Source organism: Cheilinus undulatus, linkage group 12, assembly GCF_018320785.1.
Source record: "Cheilinus undulatus linkage group 12, ASM1832078v1, whole genome shotgun sequence".
Classification (NCBI taxonomy): domain Eukaryota; kingdom Metazoa; phylum Chordata; class Actinopteri; order Labriformes; family Labridae; genus Cheilinus; species Cheilinus undulatus.
Window position 1 is genome coordinate 36,566,705 of NC_054876.1, and position 14,542 is coordinate 36,581,246.

At 38.9% G+C, this 14,542-nt stretch overlaps 1 protein-coding gene across 2 annotated transcripts in view; it reads left to right on the forward strand.

Moving 5' to 3' along the window:
- The first annotated feature begins 1,112 nt into the window (after positions 1–1,112).
- Positions 1,113–14,542, forward strand: part of klhl13 (kelch-like family member 13) — a 65,657-nt gene continuing 52,227 nt past the window's right edge. The window contains exons 1-2 of one of the 2 annotated variants that reach the window (XM_041802109.1): positions 1,113–1,192; positions 2,757–2,828. In XM_041802109.1, the coding sequence (XP_041658043.1) occupies positions 2,776–2,828 (53 nt within the window). In that variant the 5' untranslated portion in view covers positions 1,113–1,192; positions 2,757–2,775. Of the gene's footprint in view, positions 1,193–2,756; positions 2,829–11,686; positions 11,877–14,542 lie in introns of those variants that run through there. The other variant, XM_041802108.1, reaches the window with a different exon arrangement.

The window sequence follows — 14,542 nt, forward strand, 5'->3', positions numbered from 1 at the left end:
AGATGGAGCAAAAGATGTGATGGGACAAAGTTAGAGACATGTCCTTAAAAATGACTGCACTTTATAAACTTTTTGCCCCATTTTTTTTTTCTAGGCACATATGCAAGCCATTGAAAATGCCTTTATGACCCACTTCTGGATCCTGGTCTGCCATTTGAGAATCAAGGCTCTGGGTTACATCTCCTGGGCCATGTAAACACAAGGAGTTTGAGGGAGCGCATTAATATGGGGGGTTGTTCTAGAACTTGAACCTTACATAAACAACTTTGCTATTGATAGAAAAATAAATGGAAAAAATAAAATGGAAAGAAGAGCAGATTTTCACTTCATGAGTGCAATTTTTTAGAAGTAAATATATGTAAATATATTATAATGTATTATTCAAACAATATTGTGGAACTGAATTTGTGTCCTTTTCATCTTTTTCTTCCAAGTAAAAAAAATGAATTATCAGTATCTATCATGTTATCATTGTCACTATTAGTGTAACATGGGATCAGATAGAATCAATGTGATTTCATCAAACATCATACCAGGGTCTGGGTTCATCTATCATGAAGCCACGTGGTTGTTGAAAACATTAAATAAATTCTGTTTTCCTTCAAGGTACTGCCAAGATGGCAAGAACTGAAATAAAAGGTCACTGCTGTCAAACAAAAACAACAGCAGTATCATGTTGTACACAACAATATGATGCTGCCGTTGTGTACAATAGTTCATCAAATAATACCAATCAACATTCATAACTTTTATTCGTAAGCCTACAATATACTATACTGTTAATTATGTAGTGGTTGTCCTTGTCGCAGTTAAAATATGTGATATTCTATGTAAGATTATTCCTGCAGAAGGAAGAAATATGTTTCCCTGCTTCCGCAGTTGGACAGTTCGTGTGTACAGTTAATATTTTTTCTCACAAAACCTGTCAGCTCACACCAATACACGCATTTGTTTCAGGCTTTTTAGAAAGACGACTCCTCCTCGAACCACTTTATTTAGTAACGGAAGTTTTGAGCCAATGAGAAAAGATTGCCATACTCTCCCGCCAATGAAAAGTTTAGATACTCCAGTTGCGTTAGTAAGGGATAAGCTGATTGGCTAAAACAAGGGAAGGAGGCTCCAGTGGTATAAGTGGATTTGAGGGCTTGGAAGGAAAACAAGGACGCTAGTTAACGTTTTCTCGTTGTTCAAGGTATGAAATTTGCTTTTTTAAAAGTTCACAGAGCGTATTCAGGGAGTATACGGCTATTTCTGTAGCATTCATATGATACTAAGCTTAACGGTTATTATATTGGCAGTTAGTCATAGACATTTGTTGGTAGTGGCGAACCTACCAACCAGCCAGACTAACTAATAAGTCACCCAACTAACTCGTGCTGCGTCTTCTGTGATTTACGCCGTCGTTTGTTAAGATAACATACTTATTGGACGATATTGAGCAGTAACTTAGTTGACATAAATGGTGTCAGCTGTCCTTATATACTAATGTTATTTCAAGCTAGCAAGTGATAACGTTAATGGGTTAGCTTGGCTAGTTAGCCTTAGCCTGTTCCCACTGGAGATGTACAGGCTGTGTACAGGCAACATGGCCAGCAAATTAGCCAAACTTCGATCTGACAGCGTGTTCTTCTGTGACAATACAACTGTGAAGCCCGGCTAAATGAATATAAACACTTTCAACGATAGAAGCTTGATGTCTTCGCTAGCAACCAGGTCGGCTACCTCGCCGTGAACTCAGATTGTCCCCACATGTAGCACACTTAAGCTTTAAAGGGACTTAGTTAACCTCTCGGTTTCGTGACCGTGTGATAATTCAGCGTACAGCACTTTACTCGAGGAAACTGTACATTAACTTCTTTTTTAAACACTTTAATAAAGTGTAAAAACAACATTGGGCATTACAATAGTAACTGGATTTGTGGAGCCGCTGCTTTTCTTGATAAAAACAAGATCGGTGTTATAATACACCTTCTGAGTTCTCCGCAGTCTTAGCTGGATTTCAAAATTAAAGGGACGTTTTTTCTGTGAAGTAACACAAGGCAGATATTTTTAGTAATAATTAGCCTAGTTTTGTGTAAAGCAACAAGTTAGACTTATCATTCATCCGTCACATTTAAGCATGTGACCAACCTCTGTGGGATATTTGATATCCAAAGAGAACCTGAATGCAAATATAACCAATTTACAAAAGTAACACTCCATCAACGTTTTTAATAACTAAAGTTATACCATAGGTTTTTACATTTAGTGGTGCATAAAACAATTCTAAAAGTGCGTTTAGACAGCTTCTAACTTTTCACAATTTGTATTAATCAGATTTTGCATTTTAATTTGAATGTCCATCATAGTTGCACTAAATAAAGACTTGAATGTCTGGGTTATTGTTCAAATTGCCTGTAGCCGTAAGGAAGTTTTTCTTTAATACAATGATGACTTTGTTTCTCTGTTTATCTTTCGGAGATAAAATGCCCCCTTCAGAGAACTTAAAATGAATAACTTATTGTTTAAAGAGTTTTATCCCTGTTGCATAACTCAGCAGCTTTAGGCTATAAATTGTATTCAACAAAGTGTGCTGCAGACTGTAAACATAAAGAGTACATTTTGTTTGTGCAGATAAAACTTGGCCTTGCAGGGATTAATCACAGCTTCATGTAATGACTGCATTGTGTTTCCCTTGTGAAAAAATACTGTTTTGTTTCTGTTTGACAAAAGAGACATAACATGGATGTTGAGAGAATTTTGTTTCTGTTTTTGAGGTGTGGTTTTGGCGAGGGTATGGAGCACCCTGTACACAGAGGGGAGACGATGCCCATTGGATTGCATGACAGGTAAAGAGCAGCTACTTATTTTCTATAAACTTAATAGCCACATTGTGTTTATTTTTGTGATGATTATGGGAATGGTTTTAGTTAAGCACATTTTTCTCACAAACCCAGGCAAAAGTTAGGTAATTTACTGGATTTCTCAAACATTACGGGCAATCCTTCATTAACATTTAAAACCACAAAGCAAAACAACGCCATCAATAAAACATCTTTTGGAACAGCCCAACTTTTACAGTTTAAAAGTGCAACAGTTGTCAGTCCTGGCTAGGAAATAGCTTCCACCTGGAGTAGGAGGTGTTAATCAGGTAATCCCAGATGAGATTATAAGAAAGAAAAGCAGTAAGGCCCAGGTGCTTGATAACCTGTCCTGAGAATGCCTTATAATCTAAAGCTGCCTTTTTAATGAACTAAAACAGTGTCAGGATGTTCAGGTCCTGACTTTTTCTGTGGTATTAATATCATGTAGGTAGCACATAACAGGAGATTAACCTTGTCAAACCCGTTCTCATCCTGTGGAAATACTCCTGTGGGTTTGGAGATGGGTGGTGCTGAGGGTAGAGTGTACAGAAGGAGGAGAACACATCCATAAGGATGACTTGTTCATATTAGTTCAGCAGAACATGTGCTTGGAAGTATCCAGTGCATATAACAAATAAAAGGAAAATGATATTATGGCAAGCATAAAAGGACGAAGTAGGTATTCCTCTCAGACAATTAAAGTTCTATTCATAAATACTTTTGTCTTACATTACACAAGATTTGTACTAATCAGGGGGCAGTCTCTTCCCAGGGGTCTGGCAGGGGAGTTCAGGGTGTCATCTGCAGCTTTGAGCTACTGTTTCATGTTTCATTGCTTACTTTGTGATGTTTTATAAGTGATGTTTGCTTTGAAGATAACAGCCTCTTTACATGTGGTGCGTGAATATACCCACTAGGGTTCTGGTACCCCAACTATTTCTCTGCTAAACTGATTAATTTGTAGCAGTTTTCCACACCTGAATGGCTTGTATGTTATGGAATCTTTGATTAGAGTATCGTCAAAGCCCCCTTTTGCGTTTTTTGTTATATAGCCTAAAGAAGGACAATTGTTGATACTTGACTTGCACGGATTATTAAAATCAGCACTGATACCATTGTTTAAATCACATTTTGTGTAAGCGTCTGACTCTGCCCACATTTTATGTTCAATTCCGAGTTTGTCCAAGTGGTGACTTCTTTCCAGGATAAAATCTCGTATTTGATACAGCAGTTAAGTATACTAAATGACAGCTTTTAATTCAGTTGACAAACAGGTTAACACACTACTGACTAGGGGTGCGCGGTATATGCGGTAGACGGTATAAAGGATATAAATTTGCCCTACAGTAGAGATTTGGACTCTACCGACCAATCACGATAACGCTTGTTAATGACGTCATCGTATCTGCCTCAGTGTGAGTAAGCAGGCAAAAACGTGTGTTCTTCCTCTCAAAGTCTGACGGCTGTACTGTAACTAAGTCAGTGTGCTGTCTCTGTCAGCCTGCCTGAGGCTGTAACACAAGCTAAGTGCTGCTTTGGCTGGTCTCAGAGCCTAGCGCTGCAGTTCTTCCTCTTACAACGGCATAAACAACAGTTTAAAAGTCTATTTTAACTTATGACTTTCTTTTCTAGGTCCACAGTGAGTCAAAGATCCAGGCTGCGATGTTAAATGAGGTCAGAAAAGCTGCTGTAAACTAGCCATATTCTCCAGTACGGCAGCCAAAGCTAAGCTAACTCAACGCTAACACAATACTTCCATCAAGCTCTTCAAAATAAAAGTTCGCGGCTGTTATTTTTCTGAAATGCTTTTATTGTGAACGCCGTCACTAGGAAACGTGTTCAAGTCATTGGCAGCTTAACACACCTCATCAGGTTAGAGATGAAATGTGAAACTTGAAGTGCAGTTAGAAGTAAACCTAGAGAGACTTAAAAAAATAAAACATGTTTTCTGTGTTCCTATACTTGGAGATAAATTGAGTATGCCATCAAAGGCTTGTTTTAAGGGGAAGAGGGGGTTAATAACACTTAAATTTGGATTAAAAAGCATTATCTCTTTTTAATTATGTGATACCGTGGTATAATACCGTTATAGTCAAAGGCAATTAAAATACTGTGATATGATTTTTAAACCATATTGCCCAGGCCTACTACTGACATCTGTTCATACCACATTATTTGCTGTTGTCTGATATTCATCGCAGGGCCAATATTGGCCGATACAGATGTTAAACCGATGCAAACCTATTTGTTGGTAGGGTTGGGTGTAGAATGCATCCTTTGCTGAGAGCTCACTCACCCATGTTGGAGCACAGACTGCAACAAACGAGACCTTGCCCGTCAGATGCGCCAGTCTGGTGTGCAGTAAATGTTTGTTGACAGGCCTTACCTCCAGTATCAAAGGGGCCAGTGAACTTGCAAATGCCAGTGCCATCCCCTCGGTATGGCGTGCATTGGCGCAGTCAGACCAGCCCACACACTGAGCAAAGGCGCCTCACCTCAGACAAGGAGTGACGGCAATCCCAAGCCGAGCAAGGTCCCTCGATATCACAGGCAAAGAGTCCTCATGAAGAGAAGTCGCCTTTCAGATGCAGATTCAGACTAGCTGCCTCAGGTTGAGCTGACATGGTTGAGAGCCTATCTGAACAATGTTTGCTGGATTTCCTCCATGTCTGGTGACGAGGGTCCTGAGAACTTTCCCTGCAGGCTTCATTTAATGCCCAGTTTGTCTAATGGCTGCAGCATCAGGAGTACTACTCCTTTGTGGGCCTTTCATTCTTAGGTGTCTATGTGTGTTGTATTTTGAGGGTGTGGGGCTGCAAACCCAGCGCCCCAAGGCTTTGGATGCAATAGATTCCTTTCAGCTGCATTATTAGGGTTGAGCAATATTATAGGTGTATTGATATATGGGTCGATGTATTGGCTGTTAATTTTGGCTTTATGTACAGATACATCTGTGGAGTTTCAGGCAGGACCAGCAAACTAAAATCACTTGAAGTCTTTTTCTGTGTACATTCTCATTCCTTAAACTTTAAGCTGTATTTTAGGGACTGAGGTTCTAGGTCTGAGATGTATATTTAAGTGTCTGTATCGATAGTAAAAATCAGATCAGCTAAAGTAAATTTGGAAATGTTGGTTTTTGGATATCATCAAAAATCATGCATCCTGGGTTGTTATTAAATCCAATATCTTAGCAGAATATTCGAGTTAACTTGCATCATACAGTAGAATTATTTTTGAAAATCATTGTAGAACCCTGTACTGACTGATGCAGAGCAAGTCAGTATCACTAACAAAACTAGAAATCACTCGATTGCACTGTCTTGCCATGGCTAATATGCAGCCTTCAAGTATGTGGAAAAATAACAGATGGAGTGATACGTGTTTCATGACTTGGCTTCAGCCAAATATTAGTTTGAGAAGCTTCAGGAGCTCTTAGAGTAAGACGGTTATATAACTTACTAATAACAGATACTAGAACAACCTTTTGGTCAGTCGAGGTCAATAAAGAATAAAATTTCTACAAGAGCATTATTTTAAAATAGAAATCTATATAGTGAGGTATGTGAATCAGATGGGAGTAAAATATCTGAGTAGAGGTACAGAGGGTAACAGGTGGAGTGCTGAGCCTGTAGGCTTTAACAGCAGAGACAGCATGACTGCTGCCCTTGTAACAGGCAAGGTCATCCTGCCATTTAAGCTGGGAGTGAGACTGGTCAAGGCTGGGAATAGCGAGGACAAAGTTGATGGAAGGATGGAGCCGCATGTGGCAGAAGAAGACATGGACAAGGTCATGACTAAGATGTAAACAATCTGGTTTTCCCAGGGGCTTTATAGAACAAATGTGCAATTTTAAAAGTTGTACAAACAAGTATATAAGGAAGTCATTGTATCAGCGGGGTTAAGATCTACTTGTTTTCATAATGCTCGAGGGGAGAAAACTGTCAATGCAGCCATCATGGTGTGGGCTGTGGGGTTTGGTTTGTAGGAAAGGTCAGGTGTATGTCATATGCAGAAATATCCCCTACAGACGGGGCATTGTATGCACATGCTGCATATTTCAAATTTTACTCAAGAACAAATGATCTGACAATGCAGCCTTTTTAAAAATAAGGCAAGATGGCATTCAAAGATTTGTTCACCAACAAGTTGTCAAGTTTGGATTAAGTTTAGTCTGCCTTAAATGTACTGTGTTAAACGTGCTCTAGCATGTCAGCAAAGAAAGGGTGTTGTATCCATCATTAGGCTTTTTAATACAGTTTAAAGCTTGACTTCTACCTCACATGACCTTGCATATTTCCTAGAATTATAAATCACTATTTCCTAATCTCAGGCACAGTAATCCAACAAATCTAATTGATTTGATTAAAGTGGGGTGAGAGACGTGAGGCATGACAACTTGTGTTTTCAGTGAGATAGGATTTTTTTCCCCCTTTTTCTGGCTTCCATATTAGCTATGACTCTGTGGTTTTATATAATGGTTTTAGTTTTAAGAGGTTTTATTGTGAGATCTGATGGATCAACCTGGTGGCCTTGGATCAGGGCATCTGTGTGCTTAATCCCCTGAAAGTCAAACGGCTTCAACATCCTTCTTTCTTTTGACATTTCCGACATCAGATTTGTGGGGGCTGTGCCTGACAGTTTCTATGCTTTCAGAAACCAACAATCTGATATTTACAGCCACTTCATGCTGTGATTTGCCAGCTTTGTGGGGGTGTGAAAGTATGCAGCTTTTGAAGTTTTCATTCAGGCTCTTTTTTGTTTTATGGCCAACTTCAGCTTTTTGTGGACTTTGATATGGCCATAAAAACAAGTGGAAAATAACTAATCTTAACCAGAATAACACTGCCCAACCTGTCAGCACTGAACCCCAAAAATTGTTTCTGGGTGCTCAAGTTTAAGGGTGCACTTACTCAATCTGTATCGTCCCCAAGCATTATTGATCTGTAAAATCCTTTTTTTTTTTTTTGACTAGTGTGTGATCTCTGTACCGCGCTCCAACACGGTACACTTTCCTGGAACTGGCACGAAAGGAAGAGCTGTATTTCGACGATTGCTCAAGCAAGTGGACAAGTATGGATGTGATCGATATGACCGTTTCTCTTGACAATCATTTTAAACAGTGGCGGAGTACTGGAGAGACCAAAACAACAGAAAATAAGGCACGAGAAGCTTTTTAAAGTCATGAAGGATCACAGCTAAGACAATGTAGTGAAGCAAGTTGATAGTTTTAATACATGTCATGAAAGAACTTTGCGTTATAGTTTCTCTTGCATGAAAAGTGTCGTACTGTTTGAGTCTGAAGTGTAGTGCATGTTCAGTTTGTCAAAGTTAAGCATTTCAGCAAATCAAAGATCTGTCCCAATGACGACTGAGATGTAGAGTGCAAGATAGTGCAAAGATGATCCTGATTCAACTTTAAATTTTTTGTAAAAAAAATTCAAACAGTCACTGTTTGTTCTGTTGGCTCTTGGACTCAGATGGCATGATGCTTGCTTTGTGTAAGCTAAATAGCTTAGTATGCTTGATATGTTAGGCAGTGTTGAAGTACTTTTACAAAAAAATCCTGAATATTTACAGGACATGTTTTGGAGAACACAAATGGAACAAAATTTTCTCAACTTTACCTGAATAAATTCCTGCCAGCCCCAAGTGAAATTTTCAGCAAGACAGACAGACAGAGCCCATGTCTGAATGTAGCTGGAAATATTCTCGATCTGAGGTCACTTATTAGCAGACCGTTGTACGGCTCCAGACCCAGGTCTATCTGGACCTGTGCGTACCTGTGAAATTTTTCTGACGACTGCCCCCATCTCAAACTGTGCAGCTTTTTTACAACTATGGTCATCTATCTCGACCAGCACAGCTTCTCTCATCTGAATGGTAATGAAACGTGATGCTACTCAGCCAGTCAGATGCTTCACTCAGTCAAGGAACAGCGAAGAAAGATGCTTGGTGTGTGAGTAGCTAGCAGCTGCAGAGACACTCAGAGAAGTTGGGGAAATCTCAGACACACACCAGAGAATGTGACTTACATAGTTTGTTTCATGGTAGTTTCTGTTCCACTTCTCTTAATTTATCAACTGAATATCAGAGGAGCACGATGTCAGCATTTTTGCTGATATCCAGTATTAGGGTTGGGTATTATTTGTTTTTTCTGATACTGGTGCTAAATCAATACTTTTTATATGGTGCCAGTGCCTAATAAGTACTTGAATTGATACTTTTGAGAGAGAAAAAGTCTTTTGAAAGTTGGTGGGACAATGAAAGCAGTAGAACATGGGAGAAGTAAAGTAGTGAGAGTGCCTTTCATTTGGGGTGTCAGAGAGTCGCATTATGGTGGCAGGGTAGTGAAATGAAGTATCCATATCTGTGTTGTAATTTGGTCCAGTAGGTGTGGTATTGTTGTGTTGGTATCGGTACCAGATTTTAATACCCATCCCTGTCCAATCTGCAGATATCTGCAGGTTTATTCAAGCCAAACAGTATTTAAATGCTGTCCAAGCCTAAAACTTTAGTCCTTAAACAGATTTAAAGTCAAAGGACCAACCATAAAACAACTTTAAAGGTAATCAGGGGTCATGGTTTAAAGAAATGAGAAAACATTTGTTATCGTAGTGAAATGCAAGTATTTATTCTTTTTGTTAGAGATGTTTTTGTTTAATACAGAGACCTGTTAATTATTTAATTGCAAAAACTGTTTTTTTCAGTAACTCTGTGAGATTTATGCATAAAATCGCCTGATATCAATTGTAGACCCCTATACTGAATCAAATTAAAATTATATTGTGGCAGATTTTGTGATATCAGAAAATATTGTATTGTTGTCCAAAATATTGATATTGTATCATCTCAAGATGAAACTGGTGATTTACACCCCTCCTTATTTGCACATGCGGCAAATGGCTAATATATTGGTTGTGAATTAGGGCTGAACAATTTGGGTAAATAATCTAATTGCAATTTAATATGAATTAAATAATTAATAATTACTATATCTAACAGTATTAGATTAAGCTAAGGCTGAACAATTTTGAAAAATTACTTAAATAAAATGGTTTTAACCCCTTGCAAATTCATTATGAAACATTAAATGGCTAAATTAAGATTTTATGTCTTTCTCATTCCTAATGAGACAAACTTTCACCAAAATAAGAGAGGCAGGTAAACTATTGTAAAAAAAAAAAAAAAAAGACACCTGAATGTTTGCACCATGTGCACAACATCGCTCCCTCAAAAATATATGAAACTAGTATTTTGAAATGCATTTATCTACATTAAGATTAACTGACCAGCCCTACTGTGAATATTGGCAGAATTCTTCATTATAATTCTTCATATCTACTGATTACTATAATTAAGTTTTTGAATTCTGCCAATACTTCTATATAACATGCATCCCTACTGAATATGCATGTTAAATGATGTGAAGCGTTGATTTAAGGTCAAATTTGTCATAATGGAGTCAGACTCTGTTGCTTGTTGTTTCTGTTTCCTGTTCTGCTTTCTGAGTCTGTTCTTCCTCCTGTCTAACAGGGAAAGTCCTTCACTGTGAGGGAAACCTACAAACAACGACTAACCAGATTTCAGGAGCAGTGTGTGTCTGAAATTTTCTATAATTTTTTTTTTGATTGCATGTCTGAAAACGGCATAATTAGTGTTAGATTGTTGCCTGGTACGTTAAGCAGCATGATGCAATGCTGGATACTGGTTGGCAAGTTTGCCATGTGAGCTGATTTTTGCTAATAAGATGTTTTTGGCTGGGTGGATAATGATGGCCAAGCCTGCTGCAGAGCCTAATGATAAGTCATGGTGTGATTAAAAAGAATTCCAGACTTTAACAGGGGCACTCGCCATACTTAAAGGACATTTGCTTTGTATTGATTACTGACAATTTAGCTCTGAAACTTCTGCAGCTTTGAATGGTGGGGTTTTTAAAGTTGACAAATTATAGCAGTAAGCAAGAGTCATTTAATTAGATGTTTTCTGAGCTGTGTTGTTGCACATTCATTGCTTTACATGGAATCGACTAGTGCTGTCTATTTTAGGCTGCACCCATGATTATGGCCAAATAAATCTCTAATTTTCCATCATGACCGTTTAGTACAAAGCACAGCTGTGTGCAGAAATGGTTTGTTTTCAGAATTAAATGTTTCTGAGCCTCTGTGTCCAAGTCTTAAATCTTTTTAGCAGCATGTTTTTAGACTTAGAGTAACACAAATTTCCTATCTATAGTATTGAACTACAACCTCCACTAGAGAAATTATGCATTTTAAGTGATCAGATCTTCTAGAAAACAATAATGATAAATAAAAACCAACACACCCTTTCTTAATTTATTTTAAAAAATTCCTTGGGTGGTTGAAATATCTTCTTCATATTTTATTTGAACATTACCACTGACTGAGATTACATTCAGACTCCCACAAAGAACATTTAGAGTTTAGAGAATGCTCTTAGTTCAAAGGAACTGAATTGTATGAATTCTATGATAGTACTTTCTTTCTGCTTCTCTTTTAATCTCTTTTTCAAGTCTTTTCATAGCAAGCCTGGAGCTGTAATCACAACTCCTTTAACAAGGTGGCACTGTTGCTTAGCTACTGGGCTATACACAAACCCTGAAAGGGTGATGGGAAGGCTGGGCTTCCTCCCCCCTCCTTCCACAAGACATCCGTGAATGCAGCAGGGAAAGTAGTTGCGTTGGATGCAATCTATTGGCTTCTCAGCGCTGCCGCTAAAGTCACAACCCTGACAGTAGCCTGCGCTGCCTCTGCCAGTGTATTTCTGTAGCTGCTGCTGCTGCTGCTGCTGCCACTGCTGCACTCCCTCCCCCTTAAATGGTGTGGGCAGAGTGGGATGGAAGACTGCATTGGAAACCTTTTCATGGAAATGGTCTTTGCTGTTGGTGTTGCTGTAGCACCATTCTGGTGACAACAACATGCCGTTGAAATGGAAAAGCGGTTCTCCTGTCAGCTGGAAATTCCCAGTCCCAGTTCTTAAGACATCCAGGTCCTCACCCCTTTCACCTGCCTACATGTGAGTAAAACCTTTTCAGATATATCCTGTAGAGATGCGTAAGGAGAGGGACATCTTTGCTGTTCAGTTTTAGATATTTACCTTTTTTTGCATTTTATTGTGTTGCTGTTATTTTTGTTGCAGTCCTAATTAGACAACTCGATTTGAGCGCTGTAGTGTGTCAAGAGATTTGCCTTGTCCAGCATGCATTTCATGGTTCGCTGGGAGAATGCTCTACTCTCAGGCAGAAGGACTAATTTTGCCGCTAGTCTGGACATGGCTAGCAGCACATCCCCGACTCCTGCCCTCTCTCCCTGTGGCTGTGTTTATTTGGGAACAGGGACTCAGCAGCTTGGGAGGAGCCTGCCTTTGTCAGGATGTCTGGCGTGCCCTGGTTTAGAAGCTATTGTCATCTGCTACTGTTCAGGAGGGGGGGAGGGTAGCATGGAAGTGCTTTTCACAGCCTCTCGCCATCCTCCCTCTTTACCCCCTTTTTTCCTGAGCTGGGCTGAAATGGACAAGTGTCGGGGTTGACTTTTGAACAGCAGCATGACCTACAGAGAGTGAGAACAAAATCAAAAAAGCAGCTCAGTTTTCATGCTAAGCTAGACTAGCCTAAAGGTAATTTTATAGGCTAACAAGGCTTACTTGGATGTTTTTTATATATTGGATGTACGCAGTCTCCAGCTATCATGAGCTTAAGATCATTAAGAGCTTAAGAGCTTAATTTTTTCTTTTTTTTTAGTTTATTTTTAACATGAAATCATCGCAGTGAGATAAATATATGCTTGAACTTTCAGTTTTGCCTATTTTTCTTGGATTTAAACCACTAAATGGGTCCGGTGTGACTTAAAGTTGCGTTGTCTGTACATTTACCTTATTATTCTTGCTGTTCATATGGTAGCCTTACAGAGATCTGAACTCTGTAGTGTCATATTTTAAGCTCACAAAATGATATGATGAATGCCTTAGAATTGGCACTACAGACAAGTAATCGTTATTTTAATCTTAATTTAATCATGTCTTTGGCTGGTCCAGCCTGCTTCACACTCACACACACATATGCACACACAGAGGTGCACACATTCACACCTGGAAGCCATCCAGTGCACCCACAGTCTTATCTGCTGGCCACAGAAGCTCCACTGGAGCAGTTTGGGGGTTAAGGGCTTGCTCAAGGGCACCTTAATGGCAGCATATGAGCTACCACTGATTTTTCACACTCCAACCCAGTTTGATCCAGACTGTCTAAGTATCACACAGGGAATCTTTCAGTCAGGCATTCTAGTTTTAAGCTGGATCATAATGATATCATAAAGTCAATAATGTTTAAGTAACATTGAGTAAAAAAATGCTCCTTTAAGTGAACTGAATTTTCCATATACATCTTCGTCTGGTCCATAAATACAAAAAAATCAGTCTGCAAGCATACTGACTGAGCGCCTCATTGTTGGTGGCGTTTAGAGCTGTGATGCATGATGAAGCTGCTTGAAATAAAATACTTCAAACAAGGAGAATAGATGCTAGAGAAAGGTTGTCCAGGTAAATGTTCTATCATGTCACCTCTTTAATCATTTTTTCTTGTATAGTATACATAACATCAGTGCTTCCATCATCTATATGGCCCTGTAGTATTTCTGCAGTTACACAGTATGTATGTTCATGTCTAAAATTGAGAGTCTATATCATTAGCCTGTTATCTGCTTTATATTTCTGTGTAGTTTATTTAGTTTTATTCTAGCTTCAGATTTTCTATCTTCATGTTTGAGGGTCATTATATCATATCACCAGAATTTTGCATGTCAACACATTGCTTGTAGGATGCATGATATTGGATTTTTGCCAATATCAGGTATTCTGATATTTCCAAAGTCCTTTTTGCAGACACCAATACCAATAATGATACAGATACTGATATATAGTGCTGGGAAGTAGAGTTCAATTACGATTTTAGCTCCTCATGATCATTAAACAAGATAATCAAGGCTAAGCGATTACTGTGCCACATGCTGTGATGTGCTCATTTTGTAATGTGTGGTAAACAGAGTCCACGCACCCCTCCTTTAAGCACATGAGTGCCTGCAGTGTGTGCATGAATACATAAAATGTTCCCGTTTGCTTAATAGTGAATTAAACTTCTCAGTTTACTCGTCATGAAGGACAGTGCGAGCGTAGCCCCGTCTGAAACTGCTGAATGAGTGCCCATGCTCCGTGAGATACAGAGAGTTGAAAAGCGCAGCGTTCCAAAGCAGATTCACCGCCTGTCAATGGTCAGTACCTATCTGGTAAGAAAGTAAGGGATGGTAAACTACTGGAATGAACTTCAAAGTAAAAGTGCAGTCTTTTTTTTCCCTATGTAAATACTTATGTTTTCAAATAATGCTTTTATTCTGAAGTTGTGTCAAGGGCGGTTATTTCCTTCCAGGTCCCTGTCAGACTTTCCTCAGTTAAATCACAAAGGTTGTTTGCATGTCCTATATTTTAATGATCTAAATCTCAGGTTAGCAGGCGCTGTTGCTCAGCAGAGGCCATAGTCCTTAAGCACTGGTCGTGGAATTGATCCCCAGATGCACAGGTTTGATGCATATCCTCTTCTGTTCTTGCTCCCCGTATTTCCTCTGATATGCTTTAAATTTAATTTAGCTGAGCACATGTCTTTAACCTTTCCTATTCAGAATCAGTCCTCA